The 16,009-nt window shown below is 34.9% G+C and overlaps 1 protein-coding gene across 1 annotated transcript; it reads left to right on the top strand.

Annotated features, from left to right (window-relative positions):
• Positions 1–4,298: 4,298 nt before the first annotated feature.
• Positions 4,299–8,962, top strand: LOC142341027 (uncharacterized). The gene is made up of 2 exons (XM_075391852.1): positions 4,299–4,855; positions 6,882–8,962. Exons 1-2 carry the CDS (start codon positions 4,756–4,758, stop codon positions 8,819–8,821), a joined length of 2,040 nt encoding a protein of 679 aa, XP_075247967.1. The 5' UTR covers positions 4,299–4,755; the 3' UTR covers positions 8,822–8,962.
• The last annotated feature ends 7,047 nt before the right edge of the window (positions 8,963–16,009 follow it).

The following is a 16,009-nucleotide window of genomic DNA, read 5'->3' as shown; positions in this document are numbered from 1 at the left end:
AACAATTATGCTTTGATATGAGACCTGTAATTAACGCGACTAGTTAGCAAGTAGACCAAAAGTACAGAAAAACGCAAATAAAAGGAATACGTCTACATTTTGTTTTAAATAATTTGATTTCAATGTCAGGAAAAACTTTAGCTATCATCTAAAATCAGTATATAAGTTCCTTTGTTCAGCCATGGGAGCCACTATGACCTGCAGTTAAAACCGTAATAAATTATCTGAAAAACTAGTGCGTCCGTTTAGTCCCCTTTTTAAACGCCAATAGTGGCATATCTGACTTGTCAATAATGTGACAAGAAGAGGAGAAGACCTAAAAGAAATGAAATTGTCCAAAAATAAGAAAAAAATGTGAAGTTAGCAGTATCAAAGCAGACAAACCATTATTTAAAACCTAAAACAGGGAAAAAATCTTAGTTTTAATTTCGTCAAAAAGACTATGCGACTTCTAATTAATGAGCACATGCTAAAAGTTGACCAACAAAAGGAGAAAACCAATTACAAAGATCAATGATCCTTTTCCGTTTTCAAGATAGGCATTTTTAAAATTCAAAATGACCATCAGCTTTCGACTAAAAATCCGAAAAAGCTTCTTTGAAGCTTTTTAAGAAGCCAATTGGGCCTGTCATTGGAAAACTTGGATTTGAATTGTTATTTTCACTAATTAACATGCAAAAAAACAAAAAAGATGAAAACATTTTTAAAAATTTACGGACTGATTACTATCCGAATATAATTGGGCTTCCAAAATACAAGTACACCAATTAGCCTTATTAATGCCATTTTTGAGTTAGGAAAACTTAGTTGTTCTGAATATTTTGGATATGGATAATTTGAATAAAAAGGTCAATAAATCAAAAACAAATGACGCAGTTTGTACAATTATTGTGATAAATTACCAAAAAACGGCAAAATTTTAATTAAAGAAGACTCTTAATGAATGGGAAAGTTAAATTCATCCTCTTTAGAGTTAACAAAGAGTGTGTCGGCATTTTTTAGGCGTATTAATCCGGCGAATTTAAACAAAGTGGACTAAAATCTTAGTTCGCGCCATTTTTGATGAAAAAAGGCAAGCTTTTGAAGAATTTAGCAATAATTTTTGCCAAAATTGGATCAAACAGTTCAGTAACACGCTTCTGATCTTGACAGTAAAATCAGCAAAGCTATTCGTACACTACTTAACACTTTTTTCAGACAAATTTAGCAAAAATTGTGGGAAAATACGGAAAATGCGAGCACGAACAACGAATATCATTCAATTTTTCACAAAACTTTAAGCCTCGATAACTCCAAAGAAAAATAAAATTAAAAAAAAATCATTTCAGTTATTTATTATGCGCTGGACGGGATTTCTAATGATACCACTCCCAACCCTCTGCGATAAAAATATCGATCCGCCTAAATTGACTGAACACAAATGACTGAAAAGGGTCTGAACAAATAGCACGGGTGATGTGGGGGAAGGCAGGAGTAAAAGTTATATTTATATGCTTGTTACCATGGCGAATATATCGGTCAACCTAAAACCAATCAAAAAAGGTTGAAAAAAGACTAAAAAGACTAGAATGTTTATATCATTAAATAGTTAACGTTCGAATCCGTGAATATTTTGAAACAAAAGATGCCTTGATATTTGCAACAGAGGGAAACTAGTAAAATAGTTAATTTCAAAACTTGCATAATTGCTTCACACCAGAGTTATCAAATCAGTTTGGTTACTCATTACATATTAGTGCAGAATTTAGTTGGGTAAAAAATATCGTGAAAGCAGTAAATAGCTTCAACGAGATTCATAAAAGACAGAGAGCTTTAATTTTCTTTAAAAAAATCGGATTTCTATTCCTTCACGCATGGTTTTTAGTAGCAGTTGCATCCAAAGTCTCTTGGCTAGCCACAATTGAATTTGAGCGCGTAATCTATTTTTCAGATTTTATGTATTCAATAACAACTTCCGTTTATTCAGTTTTCACCGATCGAAGCACACGATTTCTACAACTTTGAAGGTATACAATACAAAAAGTGGTGATGAGTTTTGTTGCTCCAATGGTCGTTCGGCCAACTTGCTATTGGTTTTTGAAATGACCATTCAAGGATTCTATCATTTTCTAAAAAAAACTATAATTGTCTTTGAAAATTTACAATTTTCCATCATATTGCAGCCAACAAATTCAGACCAATTTTCGTTCTTCTAGACAACCGCAACTACATAATTGTATTTCAGGAGAATTTAATTTGCTAACTTTTTTGTGTGTAGGAAGCAATTAATAGTTTCTGTTTTGCTCTACAGCTCGTATTTTAGCTAGTTATGGGCATGGTTAGCTATATGGTGAATGTTGGGAACACAAAAAACAAAACTTCACTGCACCTAAAATTAAAATTTAGATATTTATATCCAATTAAACTTGTTTTTTTCTGCGATTCGTCTTTAGATTGGTTCCTCGCATCGTAATTCTTCTAGACAAAAGGGGCTGTTTGATTGTTGCGATCTTTCAAATATCATTTACTCACTTAGTTTTTGTTGCACTTGAAACTGCTCCTTATAATTTCTTTTTTTTCAGCTGTATTTTTTCCTGTTAGTAATTTTTTGTGTGTACATCTTCAATTTTGAAAACTTTGTGATCAGATGGTTGCTTTTTGATAAATATTTTTAACACATTTTGTTTTAGCAATAAAAGAAGTGTAAATTAGAGTAATCTTGGTTCATAACCAATCATTGATATCATTATCAGTTCAGTTCGAATAAGTTCGAATCACACTCGCTGCCTTCTTAATAATGTATTAAAATAGGAATTTCTTTTTTTCTTGCACCCAAATCCCTCCCACTGGTTTACGACCCAAATCATCCCATAGAAATTTTGAGTTCCCCGCTCATTGGGCGACATCAAAACCCATCAGTTTTTACTCTCCCTGCTCATTGGGTGACATATTTGTCAACGAAGAGTCCTCTCTTAACGCGCAAGATAAGGTTTCAAAGGCTCGCGTTTTTATATTGCTTTAATCGTTTTTCGATCTTTTTCTTATAAGTTTGAAATCCAGTCGATTCAATTCATAGTCGTTTTTCTAGGTCTAATTTTTTGTAATCAATGAAAAAAAATTGTATTGTAGATCAGCTGTTGTCCTGCTATGTTTTCTCTATCTTTTTCTCTTGGCAACATGAGTAAAACATTTAAAATAAGATCTCAAAAACATTCAAATATCGTTAATTTAGAAAAAAATTATTGAAAAAGAGTTAAACAACCGAGGTTTTTTCCCTGTAAGTTGTTTTTCGAAATAGGCTGATCTTCATGCGCAGATGAAATTTTTTAGGTTTTAAATTTTTCAGTTAGCATTAGTTAGAAAGAACACAGAAACTGTCTATTTGCTTTTTTTCCTCAAGATTTAGCTTTGGAAAATTTTCAGCTGTACTCTGCGATTCAGCCCGGTAAAATTTAGTTAAATTGATTCCACATGGCGTGTTCTGTTTTTGAAGTTCGTAATTTTATTCCCTTCCAATTGTTTGCGACTATTTTTTGACGCACTTCCTGATCTGATTAACTACAAAAAACGACGTTATTTACAATTTCAAGTGGTGAGCTATAAACCTGTTTTTGTTCATGAACTTGACGTTTGTTCAACATCCGTGTACATTAAGTAACAGTTCAGTCAATGTGTTTTCTAAATGGCGATTAAAATTATTTATAGCTGGCAAGGAGGGGGGAAGGAAGCATGCGTTTTTCCATATTGCTCGGAGACTTGGGACGATTATTTTCCATTGGTTACTACCACAATCTTTGCTTTCTCAATTGCACATGCTCATTTAGCAGAAAGATTAAATTTAGCAGAGAAAACAAATTTGCAAAAATGTTTCAAAAATGTTTGTATCATTTGATGTAAAATGTTAGTATGTGCGAATGAGAAATAAAAAGCCATATTTTAGTTGTGCTAGGCTTGCTAAAAAAACTGAAGTTAAAATTAATTGCATTATAATCATTTTTCCTAAATTTGGTAATAAACTAAATCGACGTTGAGAAAATTGGTGATTATAATAGGCGTGTCACTAATTTTGAAAGTTTAGAGGTTTAAAAAGGTTGAAAAAGAGGTTGAGAAGGTTAATTGATATCTGAAAAAATTCATCTTTCGTTATTTTATTTCGTCTAAGTGATAGCTGAACGTATTTTAGGCTAAATTGGCTATTTTCGCTCCATAATCAGAGTGTCTACGTACATTGATTAATAATTTACTGTTCGCTTTTGCCGCTGGAAAAAAACAGTGGATAAAAAGTATATTTATAATTGTGGAAAAAGCACCTGTTCTAAACAAAACGGGCCAAATTTATGGAAAAAGCAAAAAAGCATCAGCTAAACATTACCGTTTGAGGCTTTCATTTCAATCTTTGTTAAATAATGTGCTTCTTTGTCGTTCAAAATCAACTCAAATGGAAAGATTATCTCCGTTGTTACCAAATCATCAAAACTGAGCATTAATTTTCTATGCTTTTCAAACTGCCACTTTCAAATTTAACGCAAATTTTCAATGTTATTTGATCAAAAAGGGAGAGTTGTTTAGAGGTCAGATTTTGGCAGAAACTGTCCTCAATATCAATGCAACTAGGAAAAATATATCCAAAGAAATATTCACAAGTTTGAATTCCAGATATTTTTATTAGATTTCCAGTATTTGAGATTGGAAAACGAGCTGACAGTTTGGAGTGATAATCAAAGGAGAGTTGTGACTGACAGTTTATATTTAGTTAGGGTTCAGATTCGTGAAATCATGGGTTGTGGGGCGAGCAAAACGACAGCAGCCACGGAGCCAAGAGCAAGTACGCCCACACATGGTACATACGACGCACAGATCATTGATGAAACCCCAAGTGAGTGTCATTGGGAGAGATACATTTGACTTTTTTCAATCCTTTCAAATTTTCATTTTCCCGATCTTCAAGCACGAGATTAAATTATTGAAGGAGCTTATCAATAGAACAATGATAAGCACTCCGTCTCTAAATAATTTCATACCGAACTTTCCTGTTCTGTGAGCACGACTGAAATAGTAGTTTGCTTAATAAAAGTGGCAATAAGCGCTGCAGTGAAAATAAACTTTCAGAGTTCGATGACGATTCACGGCAATCACTGCAAGATGACAAGATGCATTTGCAATGAAAAAATATTTTACCATACTTTTTATGGATATTAATTGCAATGAACATGAAAGCGCGGTTGGAAGCGGTTAAGTTTTTTTCCATTTTTGGTGAAAAGATGCGTAAAAAATGGAGCGAAAAACCGTTATCACGGCAAACTTTTTACCGCAATGAATTTTGGCAATAGCTGTGACAAATTATGGAAAATGGAGGAATATTTAAGATTTTCCGTAAACGTTTTTGAAAGAGCTGCAAATTAAAGCAGTCTTTTTCTTTTTTTATCACAGCAGAAACTGTTACAACAAGTTACTATATCAGCCGCCACATTCACATCTTTAGCAGTTTTATCGCTGAAAGAAGATGGGATTCTCTGATACCCCTGATATTACCCCTGATAAAAATATCGAAGAAGTTGCATTTTTGAGCTGGATCCATGTACCCAATTTTTTTATCGTAATTAAGGAAAAAATACATTTCCTCTGAAAATAAGAAGTTTCTTGCTGTCTTTTTCATATATAGAATGTAATGTTTACAAATAACCAGTAGCTAGGCAAAAGCACGGGTTTTGACCAAACGTTTGTATTGTTCAGTTTGTTTTTTCTTCAATTCAGTATTAGGTTCTTTAGTTCGATTTTTTCTTCAGTTCGGCAATCAATAAGTGGGAAGAAGATAATCTAGAGAAGCAACATGACAAAAAGCGAAAACCTGCTTCATATCAAATTTTTTTCTCGAAAAAAGTGATGTACAAACATCTGTTTCCAAAACATAAACACACCGAATGCGGAAGAATGGCTGTCGAACAACTACTGGAATTTAAATTTGTTGCATTTTGCTTCAGTGGGGGGAGGGGGTGAAAAAAAACGTCACCAATTTGTTTTTCATTTGACTTTTAGTGGCGAACTGCCGCCACTTGAGTTCAGGACACTTGTGAATGAGAGAGAAACTTAAACATCTAAAACCGAATAACTCAAGGGCCTTAAAGTTCGAAAAGTCACAACGGTCACGCAAAAATTTTGCGTAAAAAGACCAACGCGTTTACAATAATTTCTTCAAACGTCGTTCGACAACAATTAAGCGCCTGGAAAAAATTTTGCTCTAACCGTTCTTGATCACGGAGGACCCATATGCCTTATTTACCTCCAATATGGATGGAGTGATATGACTTGTAGCTGAAATAATTGGAACCGATTGTTTGACCTCAATAACCAAGTTTTTGCATCTAGACAAAAAATTATTTAGCTGAACAAACCCGAGACCAAAGATTTGGTTGTTCCAGGAATCACTTTGACAAACTTGATCGCACAATTTGTGTTTGATTTATTTAGTGACTAAAGCAAAAAGAAAATGGTTTAGTGGGGACTTTTGTTTACTATAATTACTCAACCGAGCTTCCAGTCGAGGTAATTTCTTTTTTCATTAGCATTTTTTCATGTGTCGAGAAATAGCATTTCAGTAGTCGAGCTAGACAATTTACGGTCCTTCCATATTTCAAGCAAAAGCCTTCTCTGCTTTTTTGTAAATCCGGGAGGTATTTTGTTTTTATTTTTCAGCTATGCTAACCAGAAGTTGGCTAAACTTGATCTAGAGTCGCGTCATAGGCTATTTGTGTCCAGTGCTGTCTTTTCATGCCACTTTTTGGACAAGAATGGTCATTTCAAAAGTCGAGATGAGGTCTAAACCTGGGAGCAAACTATAAAAAATGCTGCTTAAATGTGAAATCAATTATTTTCGGTCACTTTTTTCACTTTCAATTTTTCAGTTCAATCGCTGAAACATCAAACTAGAAATTCAATCAACTTATTTCAACCTGATGATGAAATTTTTATCCCCAACCGCACCGACCCAGCTGAACAAAACCGACAACCAGATGTAGAGGAACAGTCCACGACAAACAACTCAAACCAAAGGAGGTCTAGTCACGTGACTAGTAATGATTCGGGACTCGAAGAGGATAACGGGCAGATAACCGAGCCCGCGACCCGAGCTGAGACCTCGCACTCAAATCACCCTGATGTTAAATCAGCAGACGAACAACCCGGAATTTTGACCCCCGACAACGAGAGATCCGCCGTTTTCATCGAAGACAAAGCGCCTGAAAATCCTAATCAGGAACGGACCCATACAGGTGTGAGCGAAAATGACCCTCATGAACAAATTTACCTAAACGAACCCGAAATTGTTCCTGAAAGCTCGGTTCTTCTCGGCGATGAGAGTACAATTGTTCTCGTAAACCCGAGCGAGCAGGAAATTTTGGAGCTTGGTGGGAGTATTCAAAACGAAATTGAAACTGAAAATAACGTGAATGGCAACAGCGCTGAAAATGACTGGAACACTGATTTCGACAATTCGTCCTCTAACTTAATCAAACCAAACGGCGAAGACCCCGAACAAAACACGTTGTTAATTGCTGGAACCGCTACCGAGACAACTGAACCTTCAGAAAATGAACAAAGACAAGAATTTGAACAGAAAAATAAGACTCCCGAACCAATTGCGAGGCCTGCTACGTCAAAAAGACCCAGCTCAGCCCAATCCAGAGCTCACTCAGCTTTTAAAAGACCAGAATCGTCAAATTCAGCAAAAATAGCCCCAATGGCACCTTTTATAGCCCGACAGCAAACTAAACCTGAATCCAGACCTGCCTCGGCGAAGTCCGAGAAAGCAACCGAATCCGTCCCAAATGCAGACGTGGTTCAGCCAAAGATTCAGAGCAGAAGTGGTTCGGCTAAGTCGACAAAAAACATAACGAACTTTAATTCAAGGCCAGCGTCCAAAATAAGTAACAAAAGTGCACAGAGTTTGCCAATTGAAACACTTCCAGAGAACAAATTAGCCGAAATTAACAGTGGCCGACAGAGTCAGCAATCTGTTAAGTCAATGATCATTCATGGCGACTCTGGCAGGAATTCGCCCGTTGTGAAAAAGACATCCCGACCGGGCTCCAAAAACAGCCAGGCAACTTTTGACGTCACTCGAAAATCTTCCGCAAATCAGTTTGACGACGGTCGCAAAACCCCACAATCGATTTCAAACTCCCCTCGACCCTCGTCAAAAACATCTCAGGCACCAAAACGACCAGAATCTGCTATTTCTCAACGTTCAACCGGTTCGCTTCGTGTTCCAGAAATCGAAACCAGCAATACGAACATAACCAATGCCGAGCGAAGCGCCAGTTCTCTGGAAGATCTGGAAATGTTGCAGCATGTCATGGAAGGAACCCTAGAACCTCCAAAATCCGATGACGTCAACAATTGCGAGCAGGTATCAAGCTCTACGGGCGCAGATGAGCCGGACGGGAAACCGAGCACAAACGAAAACGAAACGTCGAGTAACGATCCGATTGCTACGAAGGAGAATAGTTACGCTAACGACGATGACTTTGTTCCAGAAACAAAATTAACTCTAGAAGCCGAACCCCAGGACGCCAAAAACAATGGAAATACTGGAGAAACCACAAAGTCAGCAGAAAATGATTCGCACCCTGCCCGTATGTCGAAAGAAAACACACAAAGTGAACTGGAGGATGTTGAAAAAAATAACCTGTTGGATACTTTTTCGACCAAAAATTTGGAACAGTCAATGAGACCAAACAGTGGTGGGGGAAATAAAAATACCTTAGGGGAGCCAGATAAAACAAACGAAGTAATCAATAGTCCTATTAGGAGTCCTGACGAACAAGAGGAACATGTTAACGCATAGATGTTCAAACTTTCCACCCTACCCCAGAACCGCAGGTTTTGGGTGTAATTTGATGGTACAGCAGTTAGACACAGAAGTTATGTAAATGTGATTCAATAAAATTCCAAAAAAGTTTTGTTGAAAATTAATTTTTTTCTTGAATTTTCTTTGATGTCATATTCTCTCTAATTAGTTAGGGTGTTTGAGTACGGGCAACTACTGTAGAAATGCACCAGCATTGGATTTAGAACTCAAATAATAACTGACTAACTGCAGAAGGGTGTCAGGTTTTCAACCCTTAATTTTATTCATATATTTTATGGCCTTTGGCCATGCCTCGCAGGCCATGGCCATTCCTCAGCGGCCCGTGATTGTTGGCATGATTCTTTTACAACCGAACAAGGGCGCAGTTTACTCGATTTATCAGTCCTTTTTCGGCTGAACGCTATTTTTATTTTAATATTCACTGCAATTAAGAACCAGCATTTTTAAATGCTGGTGCCACTATATCAAAACAACATGAACCATCAAGAAAAGAATTATCAAACTTAAAAAAAGCAGAGCTTGAGGAATCTGGAAAAAATCCAAAACTGAAAAACTGACGAACCAAATTTCATCATATCCACAAGTGCAGCAATTAGCACTTACTTTGTGCAAAAGGGGGTTATTCAAAATCTATCTGCCAAATTTCTTAATGTGTCATTTTTTTGATCTCTCAGATGTTTATTAATAGTCAAAGGGCATATTTACGAGGAATCAAATGCTTCGCAGGTACCGACAATGCCCTAGGCACTTAAAATATTTAGATTATTACTTGACATTTACTATGTATGTAATGAATTTATTCTCTTATTTGATCAGCCAATTAGTAGTGACTGAACAGTATGGTTAGATTCTATTTTAATTAGTAATTACTTTAACCGAATTGTTTGAATAGTGTGCAAGTGTTGTATTTGAAACAAGTAGAAAACTTTCCAAAGAAAAGAGCAGTCGGGTCGCGTTTTGACTATAATTTGATTCTTTATCAATTTTGGTATTTTCTGTTAAAATTATGCTGATCGTAAAATTAGCAAAATTTTTAAGGTGTTTAAGATATCATACAAGAAATTAGAAACAAATACAATCATTTAACTGAAGCCTTAAAACCTTCTTAAGAAAGTTAAGAAGTTCTTAACTTCAATCAAGTAAGGTTGCATTCTTTTTTAAGCTACTGACCGACTAATTACTTCGCATTATCATTGGTCAATTGGAATCAAAGTAAAGAACCATAGTAAATTCGGGAGTAATATTCAAGAACCTGGTTGTGAAGATTCGTTTCCAGTGAGATTCTTGAGAAGCCCCAATAAATTTCATACCAGCTATGGCACTGTTCCAACTTATTTCAGTGTGCCTAAATGTCATAAAGTTCCAATCAGCAAGAAATACCGACAATTTTAAAAAGCGCAATTTTTGTACTTAATTTCCAGAAAATTGTTACAAATCAGCCTTCATGCAATTAGGCACGTACTTTGCAGACCTCAAAAATAGTTGAAAATTAAAAATGCCAGGGCTCTAGACTACCAAAATTTTACCATTCACAGCATTAACTAACGCTTTTCAGAATTTTTGGTGAATTTCATAAGAATAGAAGAGCTGTAGGAAAACAGCTCTGCAACTTATTGACCCTCTAGGCTTTGTTTTATCGATTTTTGGGCACAATGAATCAAATGGTCTGACAAAAACTTGATTCTGCAAAAAACTGCATTAAAATGAAGCTGGCAGATTGCCCTGAACGATATTAAATAGGATCTTACCTGCTCTGGAAACTTTTTAAAAACAGAGTGGTGCACTTTCACTTAATTTTCGGAAAATCCTTACGTTATTTTGGTCGGCATCTTTCATTTTTTTTCAAAATTTTTATTATAAAGATATCCTCTAATGAATATGAAGTTTAAAGAATTTAAAATGACGAACAATAGGGCAAAAACTTAACGACTATAATCAATTTTGATGATAAGAAAAATTTGAAAAGATATCAATCAAATACTATAGCAAACAGCTGCTGGGAAAGAATTTATAAAAAAACTCAATTTAGACTGTAAAACATGAAAAAAGAAGACAAAAATAACTGAATAACGTCGGGCAAATGGCTCTCAATCGACGGCAAGCGATCGACTTCGGCAGCATTTAGTTAGGGTTTAGTGAGGCTAGCTTTAGCTTAATTGAAGGGGTGTGAAGTGAGCACATCGGGGGAATAGATGAAGGTAACGGTTGGGGGGGGGATTGGCTGCACAGCTAAAGGCCTAAACAATTTGGGATTTACAGGGGTAAGAATTTGGGCGCTACTTCTATCCGTTTATGAGGACAAAAAGTCGAATGGTTCAGACAAAAAATAGGTCGAGCAAAAAATTTCTTAACAAATGTTAAGAAAATTAACAGGACTAATCTAATTGCTACAGACTTCGTTCGAGAGCAACTAACAAACTTCGTTTAAGAGCAATTACAAAGTGCTCGCAATATGCATAATATAAAAAAGCTGAACTGCATCTGAAAGTGTTATATATGCTTAAAATGATTTAAAAACGACCGCTAAATCACAAAACCAAGAAAATTCTTGAAAATTTGCTTTTAAAATTAATTTTTTTGCTTAAGGAATCAATTTTACACTTCGTTCTCATTCTTTTTCCATCCCCTTACAGTTTTGTAATTGCAAAAACCATCCATTATTTGTTTTTCCTTACTTTTCATCCCAAAAGAACTTGACCGTACAAGACAAGTCTTAATTCTAGTCTTATTTCGTTTTTTTTTAAGTACTGGGCAAGTCATAAGACAAGTTTTACAAGTCTGGCAAGACTTTAGAAACAATTGTAAGTTGATTCTGAAGTCAAAACTAATTTTTCAAATGTTGAGTGAAAATTTTCAATTTTCTAACATGCCACGTTTTTGGTGTTATTTTTTAGCTATTTTACCTGTGTGAGTGCAAAACAGTCGTAATCACAGTAATCTAAAATGATCAACTACTACGGATGGTCAGAGCAGGTCATAATAATTGATTTTCAACTGGATTTTAGCCTCAAAAAAGCCGAAATCTCCGCGTTTTTTGTAACTTTAGTCGAACATACTTTAATCCAAAATAGATCGGACTGTAATCAGTCGGTCTTTTTCTGAAAAACGATCTTTTTTATGTTAGTTGAAGAACAGAACAATTCAAATCAAAGCACACTGTTGATAGGGCCAACAGGCTTCCTAATCAGTTTCATATTTAATTAACAGGTTTCTTCACTCGAAAGATTCGAAAGGTCGTTTCGCCTTTTAAAAATGTTTTGATTTCAAATAAACAATAGATCATTGAAATTTGACATTATCCTTCTTTAATTTCGTCAAATTGTAGCTTAATGTCGGCAGTGAAAAAATGTTTCTTCTTCTCTTCTTTCTAATGAAATAAATTTCATTTTTTTTTTGCAATTTTATGCCTTAAGTTATGTTTTTCTGGCTGTGATACTCCTACATTTCACATTTTTCTATTTTTAGGCACTGGCCAATTCACGTTTTTCTCCTTTTGCCATATTATCACATTAGTTAGAGTTCACATTTTACATATTTGGAGTTAAACATAAAGCACAATTGAAGATGCCCAAAAGTCTCGAAAGGCATAGATTATGGTTTTAACGGCTTCGACACCCCTTTTTCGAAGAAATTAAAACATAACCGACTAACCGACTAACGTCGGGAGAATTGCTCTCAAACGACTGGCGAGCGGATGGCTTCGTCAATAGCCAGCCACGGGGGGGGGGGGGGGGGGTTGGGGGTGCACCGGAGGCTGATGGGGGGCAACATTGGGTTGGGTGGGGCAACAGCGCGGTGGGGGAGGCAATAGTGGGGGTGGGGGATCAACAGGGGGAGGTGACTCAACCTCTAAGAACCGCCCACCACACCATAAGTATATGTAAAAGTCTCCAAAACAGTTTTAGCTAAAGCAGAGCTAAAGGGCTCTGAGAGCACTTAATGCCCACTGGGCGCTACCTGTTTATCCCGTTTTTGAGGACGAAAAGTCAAAAGCGTCAGACGAAAAATCGGTCAAGCGAAAAATTGCATAAAAAAGATCGACAGGACTAATATAATTGCTCCAACCTTCGTTTGAGAGCAATTAAATAATTTTTCACATTCCTCTATAATTTTCGTTTTAACTTTGTCTTTTCCGCCCTAAGATGTTCCATGGACAATGACAGGTCTCATTGTTTTTTTGGAGGAAATATTGAGACTATATTCGGATTTGAGTAGATAGCTGATGGCTTTCATGACTTCAAAAAAGTTGTCTTCGAAAAATTTTGAATTTCTCATTTTGTTCATTTTTGTCTATCTGTTAACTAGTTATGTTATTTTGAGGTCACATATGACATTATTTTTGTCGAGGGAAGGTGCAAGTGTACAAATTTTAAGGTTCTTTTTACGAAGAATTCGTTATGAATTTACTGGCTTCGGTACTAATTTTTCGCAAAAAAAGTAACTAGTTTTTGATTTTGGTCTATATTTGACGTTGTTTTTGTAGACGTAAGGCATATTTTGATTACCCACAGTTCTCAAGCGCTTCATTTGGACAAATAATCGAACCTACTTATTTACTTCATTTTGTAGCTATTGGCTCTTATAACTTTGAAAATAACAAACGTATATCTTAGTTTTAAGATTTCTCGCTTTTTTTGTCCTTTTTTTTACCTAGCCTCATTACTGAGAGTTCGCATAGCAAATTATTGGCATTCGAAGAAGGCACAACCAAACATTTTTTGAGTTGCAGAAAATGGTTTTACGGCGTCGACAGCGTTTTCTCACAAAATTCATTTTAGTTTTTGTTTGTAGTCTCTATTTGTTGTTCCTTTTGTAACCGCAAGAAAAATGGATTCAGACAGGTCCTAAAACCCTCTTTTCATAGCAACGATGGTAAAAAGTTTGGATAATTTCAATTGATATCTAATGGTTTTCCTTACCTTAAAACTAATTGTTTGTAAAAATATAATCGAATTCATTAAATTTTGCTGTTTTTTGTCAAATTGTAACCAAGCCTTATTATGGTATGGTCCCATATCTTTTCGAGTAAAATATAAGTTATTTTGCTCAGTTTATTTTTATCTGACGCTATCTGGGCTTTGTTTTTATATTTTTTTTTGAAAAAATGGACGTAAAGTTTTGAATGTAGTCCATGTTTGTTGTTTTCGTTCGTCTTGACTCGCTTTCCTAATAAGGCAATTATCAACAATCTAATGCGGTATTTTTTAATCCACTGAAATTTTTGCGTTGGAGGCAATAGTTTTTTCGAACACTAAATTTTTTGAAAAACTACTTGAATTTTTGGGGTTTTCTATCTGTTCTCATGTGGATGAGTGGGGCGGGAACTTAATGTGCGAACGCACATAACCGAGCCTCCTTGTCTTGATATAGTGTGTAGAGAAGCTTCTTCCTGCTTAACCATTACAATTAAATTTGCTACTTGTGAATGACAATAGTTTTTACTATACCAGACAATTTTACGTGTTTTGGTCAGACGTTGTTACTTTTACGTGTTTTCTGTAGTAACATCAGCGAATTTTGACTCTCAGGCAAATTTTCAAGTTGAGCAATCAATTGTATTTAATTAAGTTGTAGTTGTGGTTCCAAAAAAATATTTTCGATAGAAAATGAAAAATAATCAATTTTTTTTCAGTTGCTTTTAACTCAACTGAAGCAACAGAAATCAATTGTTTTCTTGTTTCAGTTTATTATTTTGTTCTGAGGAAGACTAGTAAAAAATTCAAAGAGTTTTCATTTTTATGGTATTTTTTGTCGCAAAACTTTATGCAGAACAGAAACAAAACAGAACAAATTTTGATCCAAATTTGAAGTACACTGTAAAGCAAATGACGCGTCAAAAGATCCCCTCAATTGGGCACTTTGAATGGCAACAAACATAGTTGGAGGATTGCCAAAATATAGTCACAATAGCTGCCTAGATCCCCAGTCTCAATATATGAAAAAAAAACAAAAAAATTTTCTCTTTTTTCTTTAAATGCTGAGATGTTATGGTTCTTATATTTTGAAGAAGAGTCTGTATAACTTATTGTGTCGTCTATAAGCTACTCTTAAAAACTTTTAATTAGTGTGACAGACGCACATAATCAATTGAATTTAACTTTTTTTGAGAGTTACATTTTTGAGAGTGAATTTAGTCAATTGTGAACCAAAAATTTAATCACGCAAATGATAAAAACATAGCAGGACAAGTCCTTAAATACAGTCCAATGAAATGAATGAAGAACTAAAAACTGGATTAATTAAGCAGCAGACCAAATAAGAATTACGAATCAAGACGGCAAACATAGTTTAGAGAAAAACAAAAACGGCAATCACAATGCATTCAACTTCAGGACAACCGTGTTGAAAATTGTCATTTTCAATCAAAACTCTACCAAACCAAAGAAAAGGAAATTGAGAAAGGAAATCAAAACTTGCTGGATATTCGGGTATGCATCTATAGGCAACAAAAACAACAAAAACACTGAAGATTCGCTACATCTTCCTGATGTAAATATTATCAAAACAAAAATTGCATTTCCCTTATTTTGCCTGTGAAGGCAGCACCATCCTACAAACAGATTTGACCACTTGAGTAAAAGAAAAAGGAAAATTACAATTTCAAATACTAGAATAGTAAAGATTTGATGCAAATTTGTCCAAAACATTCGTACTAACGTCATCCAATTAATATCATATTTGCACCAAAGATTTTTGATAACAAATTTACAGTTCAGCAGAAACTTGAAACTTGTTGGCAGACCTGCTATACAAATAGGTCGAAAACAACGAATTTCAAAAAAAAAATTATATATAAGTTTTTCAACCAATATCCTCATATCCAAATTTATGCAAATACAGTCAAGAAAATGAAAGAAAAAAACCAGCGTGGAAAGGCTCAATTGGCCTCTAAAGTATGATTGAAATAAAAATAGAAAAAAAATTAGAAGAAAAATTATAAATTTCCTTATTATTATCTTTAAAACTACTTTGTTGTCATTAAAAACTATTCATTCACCCATTTTAAGCCTTAAAAGCATTTTATTGGGTCCTAGACACCAAACAAAATGAGAAGATGCAAAAATGTATCAAAGATTTTGAAAAAATTGCAAAAAATACTGCAAATTTTTAAAATTAGCTCTGCCAATTTCTATACTCATGAAACAGTTTTGAACAGCAGTTCTA

This window comes from Convolutriloba macropyga, chromosome 6 (assembly GCF_964194025.1).
Source record: "Convolutriloba macropyga chromosome 6, txConMacr16.3, whole genome shotgun sequence".
Classification (NCBI taxonomy): Eukaryota; Metazoa; Xenacoelomorpha; order Acoela; family Convolutidae; genus Convolutriloba; species Convolutriloba macropyga.
This window is presented reverse-complemented; position numbering and strand designations above follow the sequence as displayed.